Source organism: Monodelphis domestica, chromosome 7 (genome assembly GCF_027887165.1).
Source record: "Monodelphis domestica isolate mMonDom1 chromosome 7, mMonDom1.pri, whole genome shotgun sequence".
NCBI classification, from domain to species: Eukaryota; Metazoa; Chordata; class Mammalia; order Didelphimorphia; family Didelphidae; genus Monodelphis; species Monodelphis domestica.
Genome location: NC_077233.1, coordinates 113,618,350 through 113,632,150, shown reverse-complemented (window position 1 = coordinate 113,632,150; position 13,801 = coordinate 113,618,350). Strand labels below are relative to the sequence as shown.

At 40.4% G+C, this 13,801-nt stretch overlaps 1 protein-coding gene across 3 annotated transcripts in view; it reads right to left on the bottom strand.

Annotated features, from left to right (window-relative positions):
- The window catches only part of BNC2 (basonuclin 2), a 505,926-nt gene extending 493,914 nt beyond the window's left edge, over window positions 1–12,012 (bottom strand). Inside the window, exon 1 of one of the 3 annotated variants that reach the window (XM_007499604.3) lies at window positions 10,594–12,012. In XM_007499604.3, coding sequence (XP_007499666.1) covers window positions 10,594–10,596 — 3 coding nt within the window. In that variant the 5' untranslated portion in view covers window positions 10,597–12,012. The other 2 variants (XM_056805332.1, XM_056805333.1) reach the window with 2 other exon arrangements.
- Window positions 12,013–13,801: the final 1,789 nt, after the last annotated feature.

The following is a 13,801-nucleotide window of genomic DNA, read 5'->3' as shown; positions in this document are numbered from 1 at the left end:
TTAACAAGAAGCAGAAAACACCCCTCATTCACAAGTTTCAATTGTTCCCCATTTCGTATATTCCCATACACCAAATATAATGCCCAAGTCCTTTCTTTTTAGACATATAAAATGCTTTTTTTTGCTTCTTAAATATTTTTTCTTTTTTCTAAACAGGAAGTAAATTAGTGCTTTTGTTCAAAATGATAAACATTTATGGGAAACTGCCGCATGAATAGGTCATCACAATTCTATGGCCAACAAAAAACTTGCTGTCAGGAGCAGAGCTCATAAGGACATTTAGGTGGCACAGTAGCAAGGTCCTAGGTTCAACTCTGATTTCTGATACTTCCTAGCTGTGAGTACCTGGGCAAGTCACCTAACTCCCATTGTCTAGCCCTTACCTCTCTTCTGCCTTGGAACTGAACAAAGTACCAATTTGAAGATGGAATATAAAGGTTTAAAAAAATTTACTGTCATTCAATAATGCACATTTTATTAAGCACCTTCTGTAAATATGGTAACCTCTGCTTCTCAAATAAGCTCTAATAAATATTAATTTGGAAAGATTTCGAACACAGATCCAAGAATTGACTGTGATTGTCAAAAGAGAACCAGCCTAGCTCAGTTCAAAGAGATTCATTTCCAGAAAGTTGGCTGCCAGGCAATGATTTTGAGAGCCGAGAGTAATTTAGAAATTCAAAGGCATGGAGAACTACAACCTAAATCCATGAAGAAATAACCACAATGGGGACATCTGGGACCACTAAATGAATGAAAAAACATTTACTGACTGCCTACAAGGGGCAGAGAAGCAAAATGAATAAATGAAAAATTCTCCTTGGATACAAAAAGAATTGAGTTCAAGTCCTGCCTCAAATACTTGCTTGTTGTTAGACTCTGGACAAATCATTTAATCTCTCAGTGCCCTAAGCAACTTTCTAAGGCTATGAGATGTAGAGAAGGTATTGCCCTGGATCCTGAGGAAGGGAATTTTGTCACCTGGAAGTTCCCTTTACTATTGAAATCGCAGGTCCAGTTCCCTTCCCCATTCTGCTTGCTTCCTCTGTGCCTAGAATTGTGCTAAATACTGAAGATACAAGCATAATTGGGGTCTGTCTGATTGCGATGTTTGAAAGATAGAGAGACAGAGCACCTAAATTACTTGTTAGAGTATAATGGATATGGGAAACATCAAAGAAAAGTCGGTTAACACAGCAACTAGAGCTATTTCACATACATTCTTCTGGAATTAGGGCATCTACTGTATTTTGGCTCCCACACAGAAGGTACCTCTAGACACATATCACCAGGAGATTTCTACACAAGCAAAACAATCATCTAATGAGCTTACCCAGTAGGACCTTTACAATTCTAATGAGTTTTAGCAGATTCACCTGAGTTTATGATCATCATTATTATTAGATTGTAGAACCACATAAACTTTTCTTTTACCTAAAGTGAGCACTCCTATTATAGTAACTAACTCCCAAGGGCATCATTACATTGTTTTTCACATTCCCCATCTGGCATCAAAATGGTATTGATATTTTCTGTTCTGATTTTTTGTGTTCTCAGACTACAGTCTTTATCTTTTTTCCATTTGCTTGGCATTCAAGGCTTTCCACAATCTGGCATCAGCTCCCCTTTTCTTCCTTATTTCACATACTACCCTTCTTGTATTCTTGGCTCTAGACAAAGTAGACAATTTTCTATTCCAATCCCCCCCCCATCCCCAACAGCTTTCCCCACTACACTTTACTTTTCTTCTCTCTATCTCTGCTTACACTATTCACTAAAACTAAAAATGTGCTTCCTCTTCCTCCTTTACCTTTTAAAGTATAATTCAAATGCTTCCTCTTCCATGAAGTCTTCCTTGGTTATTTCAGTCAATAATTACCTTTCCTATCAGATCTCTTGTAATACTTTGTATCATGCCTAATCCTTTTAGTTAAAATATACAATATTACATGACATGGTTAAGATATGCTTTTCCTATACCACAAATTTCAAATGGGAAGGGTCCACGCTTTAACTCAACTCTGCACAATTGACACAGTTGATACTTAATAAAATGTCAGTTGTCATCATTCCCTGACCTCCAACCCCAAACATCCCCACATACTATTAGTATGCAGATCATAATAGATGTTGTAGTCTGCCCTAATAATGGATGGGGGGATTTACAGACATCACTGGATCACACATTGGGAAAAGTGGTGCTGTTCAGAGCCTGGCCAGGCTGAGCCAATTCCAGGATCAGCACAATATGGCGGCAACAATCCTGAAGTCTCACAGTCAAGACCCAGGGCAAGTTCCTAAATGGAAAACCTATTCCTTCTCATGGTAACAGCTTGGTGAAGAAAAGTATTCCCCCAGACAGAAAGTCCAATGAGAAAGGCAAAGAAAAGACTAAGAAAATTATTCCTTTCTCTTCTATGCCCAAAGTTACATAGAGTGTAAGATCAGATGAAAGAAGCCAATGGAATTCTTTGTCAGTCCTGATTCTGTTTCAAATGTGATACTGGCATTAGCAGGGTTTGCCTACTTTCCAGTACAATTAGTAGGAGAGACACTGAAAAATGGTCAAACTCTTAGAAATTTGATGAGAAGTTATTAAGATTTGCAAGAGAGAGAAGGAAGGAAGGAAGGAAGGAAGGAAGGAAGGAAGGAAGGAAGGAAGGAAGGAAGGAAGGAAGGAAGGAAGGAAGGAAGGAAGGAAGGAAGGAACGAAGGAAGGAACGAAGGAAGGAAGGAAGGAAGGAAGAAAAGAACTTCACCATAAATGTTAATAGTTTATTAGAAATGCAAAAAATTTATACTATGAATATTAAAATAAGGAAAAATTTTAAATTACTAAATTATTATTGGTAAAGGAATAATATTTCTAGCTTAGGGAATTAAATGGAAGACTACACAAACAAGACTCAAGTGATTTACCATTTCCCAATGATAATTTACAAAGCTTTGAAATTTTTTTTCAAAATTATGTAAATGTTTTATTATGAATGATAAAATGCCATATAGAAGCAAAAAGTATATTCTCACTTTTGAAATTGCTTTTTAAATATGTTATATGTACTTACTTGTACAAGAGTTGTATCCCTCTAGTAGAATGTAAGCTCCTTGAGAGCAGGGACTCTTCTCTTACTACCCATAGTGTTTTCTACATAATGCTATTATGTCACTTCAGTTGGGCCCAACTCTTTCTGACCCCATTTTGGGTTTTCTTGTCAAAGAAAATAGTGTTTTGCCTTTTATTTCTCCATTTTACAGATGAGGAAACTGAGGCAAACAGGGATGCATGACTTGATCAGGGTCACATGGCTTATCAGTGCTGGAGGTCAAATTTGAAATCAGGTCTTCCTGTTTCTCTGACCAGGGCACTATCCACTGTACCATCTAGCTGCCCCATTTCTACATAATATAAGCCAAATAATTGTTGAATTGAACTAAATCGAAATGCAATCAAGGAACATGCACAGAGAGACAAAACATTCTAACTGATTCAAAGCACCCATACCTGGCAGATCAGAGGGACTGAGTGGGAACTATAACAGGGGGAAAAAAATATGGGAAATTAATAATTGAATTCATTTATTTAATAGTTCTTTACTACACCACGCCTAAGGGACACAGATTCATTTCCCTTTACACTCTCGTGTTCTCATTCTAATCTAATGGACTTTTGTGTCATTTAAATAATTTAATCCATGCCCCCCCCCAAAAAAATACAGTATACTGAGGTGGGCATCAGAAAACATACCATCTTTCTAATACTCTGTAAGGGGAAAAAAGAAAATAGGGCATTTTCCCTAGCTGTCAGAAATACTTAATTTTCCCCTACAAATGAGGTTTATATGAAAACCATGTGATTGACAAGCACCTCAGAAGCAAACCTTGGCAACCCTTAATGCAGTCCATCTCCTTGGCCTCTTAAGCAAAATTCCTTCACAAACTGTTTGTCTTTGCAATAACTCCTCCAAAGCTCATTACTGCCAGCCTCAGTCTATCCCCCATGTTGTGCATTTATCCCTGGGATGCATTATCAACATGTGGCACATGTCCTTGACATGCACAGAAGAGTTGCACCCCAGGATAGCAGCATGCACGACAATAGTGTTGACTCTTACTCCTTTATGGTTGCTGGGATGTAACCGAGAAATCTAATAACTGTGACAGTAGGGCCTTTAGGTTTTTCCTTGCCTTTCCAGACAGTGAAGCTGCACAGACACTAATGAAAGGTTAAATGAATAGGAATAGCTGACAAGAGGTACAATAAAGAAGGGGCTTGGTAATCCACAGACACTGAGCAGAGATCCTTGGCTCAAGCAGAGAAAGGACAGCATAGCGTCGAGTCACAATATTTAAAACAGCTTGCTATACACAGAGTCTTTTGTGTCTGGGTACATGTCTGGCTTTGGACAAAAAAAAAAAGATACTGAAAAGGAATTTCAGCATGGGGCACTTTGGCAAATATAAGGTCATAATAAGGAAAAAAATGTTTTGTGTGTGTTATTATATCTTTGTACTCCACACAAAAAAGCAATGACTGAAGACACATGAAACATAAGTTTTAAGACAATACTGTACATTTTGACCACTGTTCCATAATGTATCTGCAGGGTTGGATTGATGTGACTCCCACAACCATTATGAAGATCTATTTCTCTCTCTCTCTCTCTCTCTCTCTCTCTCTCTCTCTCTCTCTCTCACTCTCACTCTCTCTCTCTCTCTCTTTTCTCTCTCTCACTCTTTTCCCTCTCTCACTCTTTTCTCTCTCTCTCTCTTTCTCTCTCTCACTCTTTTCTCTCTCTCACTCTTTTCCCTCTCTTTCTCTCTCTCTTTTCTCTCTCTCACTCTTCTCTCTCTCACTCACTCTTTTCCCTCTTTCTCTCTCTCACTCTTTTCTCTCTCTTTCTCTCTCTCTGTCTCTCTTTTCTCTCTTTCTCTCCCTCTCTCTCACACAAACATACATTCTGTTTCATTTAAAATGGAACTCAGCAGTTCATAATCTATACTCTCCATATTGCACACCCTCTTAAAGAATTCTTGAGACTCATCTTACTGGCATGGAACAGTCAAGCTCTGTACTCTGTAACTACACTTTCCAATTCTCTCACATCCTTGGGTCGGCAAAACTCCTTAATGGTTAATGTAACCAATTATAATTTACTGGGCTAGAAATCTATGAATTAGCATTTTTAAATAAACGTGTATATTTTAAAATGACTGCCACTTTGAAATGGCCTGAGCTATAATTCTTAATGAGAAAACTTATTTTTTTTAAAGTTTTCTTCATCCTCCCTTGGAGAACTTTTCATATTTTAGGGCAAGGGCTTTAAAATAAATGGCAGAATAGTTTAACAGTAGAAAGCTACTAAAAATCACCAGGGGAACAAAGCGTTCCAAGATGACCAAAAAAAAAAGTGAAAGAAAAGAAAGAAATCCTACGTTGTTACCTTTCACAGATATTTTACATATTTTTAGCTTATTATTTCTCAAAATAAGGTTCTAGCAGAAACTCTGAAATACCTGCAAAATAATTCAGATAAACTCACACAGTTCATATAGCAGAGGTTCACAACAAATGGTAAAACGGGACTATGGATATGTTCTAAAACAAGGGAGCCTCTTTAAACAGCCAAATTAAATTATAGCTGAACTCTTGAGTGTACTGAGGGTTCTAATAAGCAACAAATAAAGGCTTTTATTGGCTAGCGACATAATAGAAGCTACTGTGCAAGAGATTTTTAAAAAGACCAATCTGGTAGTTTATCTCATTGGATTATATTATTTACTTAAATGGTAAATAAGTTTGTCCAAACTCATGCTCATAAAAACTAGTATACAAATATTAAACAGCAATTATGATCAATGGCACTTTAATGCAAACATCACAGAAGTTTTCAGGAACCAGTGATAAACAACACTGTGAAATTAAACAACAAACATTGAATTGAACACCATTTAAGGCTGATTTCTTTAAAATCAACACCAGGGCAAAGTATGAAGTGATGCTTATGGCTTCCTCACATATCAACTTTCTAAATGGTCTGCTATTGGGCCCTCCAATTTATATAGTTCACTTTAAAAGGGGTTCCTCTTCAGGGTAAAGCCATTTCTCCATAGAGCTCCAGGGAAAACATCGTGGGTAGAAAGGGGATTTTCCTCAGTGGACTGAAAGGCTTCACATGTTATGCTGATTTTGTGAAGTAACTAATTTTTAACTGAATTTTTCACTTCTGGTTCCTAACATAAGTGAAGCTAAGAAGTCCTTCAAACAGTACATTTACCAACAGGACTCAGCTGTGATCAATGAAGGCTTAAAATGCATTTAGGGCTGCACTTTGGTTGGTCTAGCAAAGCATTCCACAGGTCAAGGGCAAGGTTCTATTGGGCATTCTCATAAGAGTTAAAATGCCACAATAGCATTTCCATGCCTAAATGCTAGAACTGTGATTCCTCACAACTTTTCTGCACTAGTCTGTTTTGCAAAGTATTTTCCATTTTTTACCTTGGGCATATCTCATAAAATCACAAAGCTCCCTCTAGCTCTTCAGAGAGGAGTTTACTAAACCAATGATCCTATGCAATTCCCATCCATTTTGCAAAGCAATATACTAAGAGAAAGAAGGGGGGCAATTGCCCTTACATAAGGGTTCTTGTTTTCATTTAGCAATGTTTTCAATTCTATACCTTGCTAGGATGTTCATGGTAAATGAGAACATCTGCTTAAGGGACACAGAAAGTTAAGTATTACTTCGTACATGTACTCTAAAGAATCGCTTAATCACTTCCAACTTACATTTGACTCACAAAATTCTATCATGAAACTTTAGCCTGTTAGACAAATTCACTCTACAAATAATACACATACACGTGTATATATACACACACAAAGCACAGCTTTTTCTCTTTCCTTGCCCATGATTAATTACAATTACAAAAATCAAGTGGGAGTGAATAATATCCAAAATCCCAGGTTCTGAAAACCTGCCTTCAAATACAGTACCTTGAAAGCAAAAAGAGATCATGATGTACTTTATCTGTGTTCTGGTAAAATTTACAGGAAACTGAAATGCTGAAGGTAATTTATAGAATACATTTTAATCTACCATAATATTTACATATATCAGTAATGATTCCTTTTATTGTTTAATCTTTTCTGCAATTCAGTATTGGATATTTTGGGATTCTAGTTACTTTGCAGATGAGAAATAAAAAAGTTGATGTATGCCACTGATATTTAGCATGTCTTAATATAACTATTAAAATCTCAAAATAGACTAGTAAATCATCTCTAACAAGCTTACATGAAAAATATGAAAGCAAACCTTTCCTATTCACTGTATCTTCGTTTATGTTTTAAAATCTAGAAAATAAAGTTAAACTAGTCTTGAATCTAGTATCAAAAGATTAAAGGGAGGGAAAAATAACTTCTAAGTCCACCTATTTTGGACTCCCTTAAATAAGGAAAAATTTTCAGCAGCAGCAACAACAACAAAAAAGAATACCACCCCCCTTCCAGCCCACCCCAACCTTTTTGAGCTAGTGTCCAATTTCTTCTTTTCTGAACAGCTGTATTATCCAACTTAAGTTGCTCTGCTAATTTCAGTCCCACAAGGACTAACTTGGAAGGCAAAAAAATACAAGAAAAGATCAATTTGCTGGGAAAGATCAAATGAGAAAACTGTGGGGACAGCACCAGGTCAGAGTGTGGAGAACTAAGCAGACCTGTTCTTCATTAACTTAAGCTCTCCGGGGACGTCACACACTACCTGTCCATGGGCTTTATTGAACCGCCTAACCCTTCTCTCTGTTCCATTCTTCAGGGCCCAAGTGAATCATATCCTGCTGCTGACAAGTTAGCAGGGGACTGCGGCTGCAACATGAAAGTACTTTTCTTTCTTGTCTAAATCAGGCAGATTTTTGCAAAGACGACACAGCATTGACTCGTGACATGGCAAGATGAAATGAGAGGTCTGGGCCAGTCTTGGAGCTGTGCAGATAAAAGTAATCAAATGACACTCCTGGAATGCAAATTGGCATTCTTGACTGGAGCAATTGCACAACCATGAAACATCCCTGACAGCAAGCAAGATTAGGACAAAATGTTATGTAAAGCACTGAACTCAAAAACTCTCACTTGGAAATTCAAACTGTAACACTTACATTTTAATAGAGCAATAGTCAGCCCTGCTTTTGTCTGCTCCTTTATGGCTTTGCTTTATGTAATCACATTTCCCTGTCTGACACATACACCTCGAATCCCATGTAGGAAAAACACAGACGTTGGCGATGTATGTGAGCTATTAACATTTTGTAAAAATTCACCTTCAAAAAAAAAAATAAGCTGAAATTTATTCTTGTCAAAAATCTTAGGCAGACATGATAGCACAGTCAATAATCCCAAAGATGAAAAACCCAGGTTTCCAACTTTACTCATAAGATCATTTAGCAAAGTTTATATGGAGCCTCAATGTGACTTCATTCAGGTGAACATATTAATGTGGCCTTTGGTAAAGGGATTAGCAACCTGGATTTTAAATATCCTTCCAGTATGGGAAGTTAAAGAGGACACACCTTCAACCAAGAAAACTGCATTAATGCTGGGGACTTTAAATGAACCAGCTACAAAATAACACAGAACGCTGACACCCTCTAAAAGGCTCAGATGAGAGTTTGGTGATTGCAAAAGACCATATCCATAGACTTACTTTCACAAGCACTCACTATTCTTTAATAGAGCTAGAGATCAGTCTCAACAAATAGCAGAGGCAGAAATAAACTCAAACTTAAGGCAAGTGTATTCCTGGGACACCAGGGTCAGTATTAATACCTCAAACTGGAGTGTAAAAGCGTCAAACACTGTTTCAAAGTAATTAGAATATAAACCAGTTTGCAAAATGATTGCTATATAGGAATAAACTATATCGATGAAAAGTTATGCAGATTTGGAATAGGAGGGGAAAATACTACCTTGTCCTAGTTTTTCAAAGTTAAGCATAAATTACTGCCAGAAGGACAAATATCTAAGTCCAAAAAAGATCTCTTTACTATTTTGTTTTGACGTCCCACCTAAAAACAGGATCAAACAACAGCAACTGTCCGGGGAGGCAAAAGCACACACACACACACACACACAAATACAGAAAAAGGCCACTTTCTACCTCTTTAATCCTGGGTACACAGGATTATTTTATGATGTCTTTTGTACATCAGTTTTACAACAGCTTGACTCTAGGGTAAATGGGAACCATCATAAATCGCATGCTGCTTTCAAAACCACTTTAATTTCTGTCAGCGTTACTGTAACCACAGTCCTGGGCACATGCTACAGTCTTTTTTTTTGTTGTTGCCTACATCTGACAGTCGCATCTCCTACACTCCAGTGGTGGCTTTGATCATTGAAACAAGAGATGTCACATTAGGGGGAAGGGAAGAAAAAAAGATGCCAACCCACTATCTCCCTTTTTCTTATATCGTCTATCGACATGCAAAGCACAAGACATCAAATCCCCAAGTGGGGGTAACAATAGCGATGCTTTGTGGAGCAAGGGAGTGGTCAAGCCACATTTCTCACAAATCGCTTCATTCAGTATGGACATGCTCTTCCCGGCTGGATGGACTCAACTCCTGACTATGCGGGCGTACCCGCTAGCATGCTGGGTACTGTATGTGCAGTCATGCTTCTTTAAAACGTACTTGTGGCTTGCAACCGTAAAGTAACCACTGGGGATTTCTGCAAGTTTAAATCTTGGATCATCTCATAACCTAGCACCTACTATCCCTACCCCGCCTCCAAAAAAAAAAAGCCACCAAGGTCTTGAAATGAAATCTGCCCCCACCCATTCCAAAATAAAGCCTCACAATTCTGATCGAAAAGAATTCAGGGTTTGTTTTCCCAAGATGCAGCACCTCTCATGTTTTTCACATTCTTTACCTAAGTACAGGGGCATTTCCTACAACTTTCACTTAGAAGTGATGGTCTGAGTCTAGGAAAATTACGAACAAAAAAAGGGGGGGCTGGGGGAGGGGAGGGGAGTCTCGCTGGTGAAAACTGGATTTGCCCCTTCCGTGGCTGGCACACACACATACACACCCTCATATGTCAATCCCCTCTCACCCCTAGACTGAGTTTCAAAAATTACCTTTACAGGGAGTGCGAAACGCTTCCCTCAGTGTAGACAGCTACTACAGAAGTTCCATTCATTCCTCCCTCCCCTTTCCACCCATCCTCCCCCCACCTCCAAGCCCCCAATCCCAAACTCCCTCATTCTCACCAAACCCCTCACGTCCCTCTCACCTTTCTTTGGGCAGTCTAGGGAAGAATTAGATAAAATCTTAGGGAGGCCCCCACCCCCACCCTTGCTCTCACAGAAAGTTTTGTGGCAAAGTTTTACATCAGGATTTCAGGAACTCAGCATGAGCCAGGTTGGCTTGGGATATGGGTTTTTTTTCCTTTTTCTTTTCTTTCCCCCTCCCTTCCCTTCCTGAAAGTTAAAGAAACACATTCTCGAACCATCCCTAGCTCCCCATTGCGTTACTGCGCTACGTTAATTTCTGATTAAGTCTAGAATGAAAATGAAAGGATGTTGGAAAACTTCTTACCATCTCCGCATGTTGGTTGTCAAGTGCACTTGCAGCCCCCGCCTCTCGGTCTCCTCTTAGCGGCAGCGTCTGGACCAGCCCCTCTGACTCCTGTGTCTCCACTCTGCCTCTTTCTTTCCTTCCTCCCCCCCTCTTTTCCTCCTTCCCTCCCTCCCTCCGCCACTGCCGTCCTCCTCCGCCTCTTTCTTTTCCTTCTCTCTCTCTGTCTCTCTCTCGCTCTCTGTCTGTCTCTCACCCCCCTCGTCTCTCTTTCTCAGGTGATTGATTTATGCACACATCGAAAGTCTCAGGCTCTCCCAAGTTAAAGCCGACAAAACCAAAACTTCCCGGATTGGGAGGGAGGAAGCCTCGGAATTTGGGGGGGGGGGGAGAGAAGGAAAGAAAGAAGAAAAGTCCCTGGAGGGGCGGCTTAGGGGCTATGCGGGCTCGTGGGGGGAGCCACGAGGAAGGGGCACGGGGAGAGAGCCGGGCGTGCTCAACAAAATTGCCACAAGTTTCCCCTCTTTTCTGCAAAGTAGCCTGAAGAGACACCGTTGTTTCCCGTCTCCAAAAAAAAAAAAAATAGAAGTCGATTTCAGCTTGTTTAAAGTCTCCCCTTTTCCTTCCCCGTCGGCTCCTGGGGAGGGGTTGCACGGTGGCGCCCCCGGGGGGAGGTGGCAGGCCCGGTCGAGGGGGGCCGCCTGCGGCCAGCTGTCAAGGAGGCGGGGAGTATGGAAGGGAGTGCAGGAGGGGAAAACGCGGAGGAAACGGCGCGAACTTTATTCGGATCGCTGCAAATCTCGGCGTTTCTTTCTTTTTCAGCCTCTGGCTCTCGCTCGGTCCGCTTTGGCCGGTTTCTCCGTCTCCTCCTTCTTCTCCTCCTCCACCAGCAGCCGGAACACCGGCACTCCGGTGGTGGTGGCCGCCGCCTCCTCTCTGCAGCCGCTGCAGCTCCTGGTGCTTCTCTCTTCCTTATCAGCTCCAGGCGTCCAGGCGCCGCTGGAGAGAGGGCAGGGGAGCAGACCGCACGCGGCCCAGAAAATGCAGGCAAAGGGGCCGAGGGAAGAAAAAGGAGAAAAGTTCAAGGCAGCAGTCAAAAGTTTTTGGTGCCTGTGTGCCTGTGTGTGTGTTTTTGCATGTGCGCGTTTTCCCCTTGCCCCAGACGCCGGCTTGCGGTGAGGGCTTCCTTCCCCCTTCCCTCCCACCCCCACTCCCTGGTCCTGAGGTTAGACTGCCGCGGAGTGTGGGATTTGAAGACTTTTTTTTTTTTTTGGAAAGGGGATTGGGGTGGGGGAGGCTGGCTTGAGGGAGTGAGCCGTCTCCTTGTACGTTTGCAGGGTAAAGACAAGAGTCACATCTGTGTGTGACACTCAGCCAACCAAACTAACCCTGCCCTGGAGACACACAAAACACAGGCTCCGATCTTGCAAGGCTCAGCGCGCACACGCACTGCAGCTGAAGGACTTTTTTTTTTTAATGCACAGGCAAAAAATACACACCCTTCCCAGTCACAGGAAAAAAAAGGGGGTGGGGGGTTGTGGGGAAGAGGTTAATCATCATCATCTTTCTCAGGCAAAATATGTGCCAAAAATCCATCCAAGTTCTTAAGATTTATCACAGCCCGAGCAAACTTTCTGCTTATCTAACATGGGAGAATGGCATAGGCTTCATGCAAACTCCCAGAGCAATTGGAAAACAGAGAAAGTCTAAGACCGTCTTGGCAGATCAACAGGTTTGGTAACTAGTAACTACTGAAAATAGAAAATCGTTCTCCTCCGCCCCCTTTTTCTCTTCCCTAAAGTTAAGATATACATAGCCTGCTTAATTATTTTAAGAAGTCAGCAAATTAATTCCTCCCAAAATATGTAGCCTTGATATTAAACTTTTATATTTTGTCTGTTGAAGATTTCTAGCTTTACTAAATTAAATCTGAGTCACAGGATTTTGCAACAGTGAAAAACTTTAAAAATTAATGCAAAAAAAGAGAAAAAAAAAGGAAAAGATGCTACTACAGCAATACCTCCATTTTATTAAGGCATGCATGAGCTGTAAAAAAAAGTCCGAAATAATTTTAAAATTTTCTGAGTTGTAATATAAGCATCATCATTAAGGATTTCAGACAAATATGATTAAGTTTTCTCACATCCTGATGACCAAGACCTACTTCTTTTGAACAGAAGAGAAGTCAGCACTTTAGCAGGTCAGTAGGCCCTGTTCAGAGCAGATCATTCGTTTCTTTACACTGTCACAATTCTGGAAAGTAAAACAAAATAACTCCTAACATTATACATAACCACCCTATATGTATAGCCATAAGGCAGATGAGAAAGCTAAAGGGGAAGGAGTGATTCTAAGCATGTCAAAAGAGTCTTTCATTCCAAATAACAAATCAAGTAGGAGACTGAAAATCTAATGACCGTTTGAATTTATTTTAAAAAAAAAAACGTTATCTAAGGAGGCTCATCTCTATCATGATTTGATTAAGGTGTAGGGCAAGTTCCCTTATTCTGTAAACACAATTGTAATATCATCCTACAGTTTGTAGAATGTGATTACACAAGAGATAATGACGAACAAATGTGAGTTCTGAGCAACTGAGGATCATCACAAGAATTCGGCTCCGGAAAAGAGCCAAGATCCAATGTGTTTTCCAGTAACATGGAGAGAGGAGAAAAGCTGGTTGCTAATTTCAGAGTCATTACCCATACAAATCCATTCACACACTTACCGCTTTGGACAAGTGACAGAGCGGGGACTTGCCAAACAATTGTATTCACACAGTGCCTTTTTGGCTACACACCTCCACGGACCAACATGCAGAAGTTATTCCACATCAAGCAACCTCTAATTTACATTCACTTGATTGGTTCCAGATCTGTCTGTTTTTGATGTTAGCAGACAAACAATTTATGTGTGGCAAAGCCCATCGACTCTGGGTCCAACCCTATCCCTTTCTAAAGATACATCATCATAAAGATGGAGAATGTGTTGAGCTGAGGAGTTGCACTTTGGGGAGGTGGAAGAATCCAGATGAAGCACAAAGGCAGCCAGAAGTCTCTACCCCTAAAAGCAAGATCTCATTTGAGTGAGCCACCACATAGACCTGGTAACCCCGAGGTCACAGGAAGTTCACTTCTGGGAATATGAATTCAGAGTCTATGCTTTTTTGTTGGAGGGAGGAGAATAGCACATTCTGTGATTGGCTCATCATAGGCACACTCCACCCAAA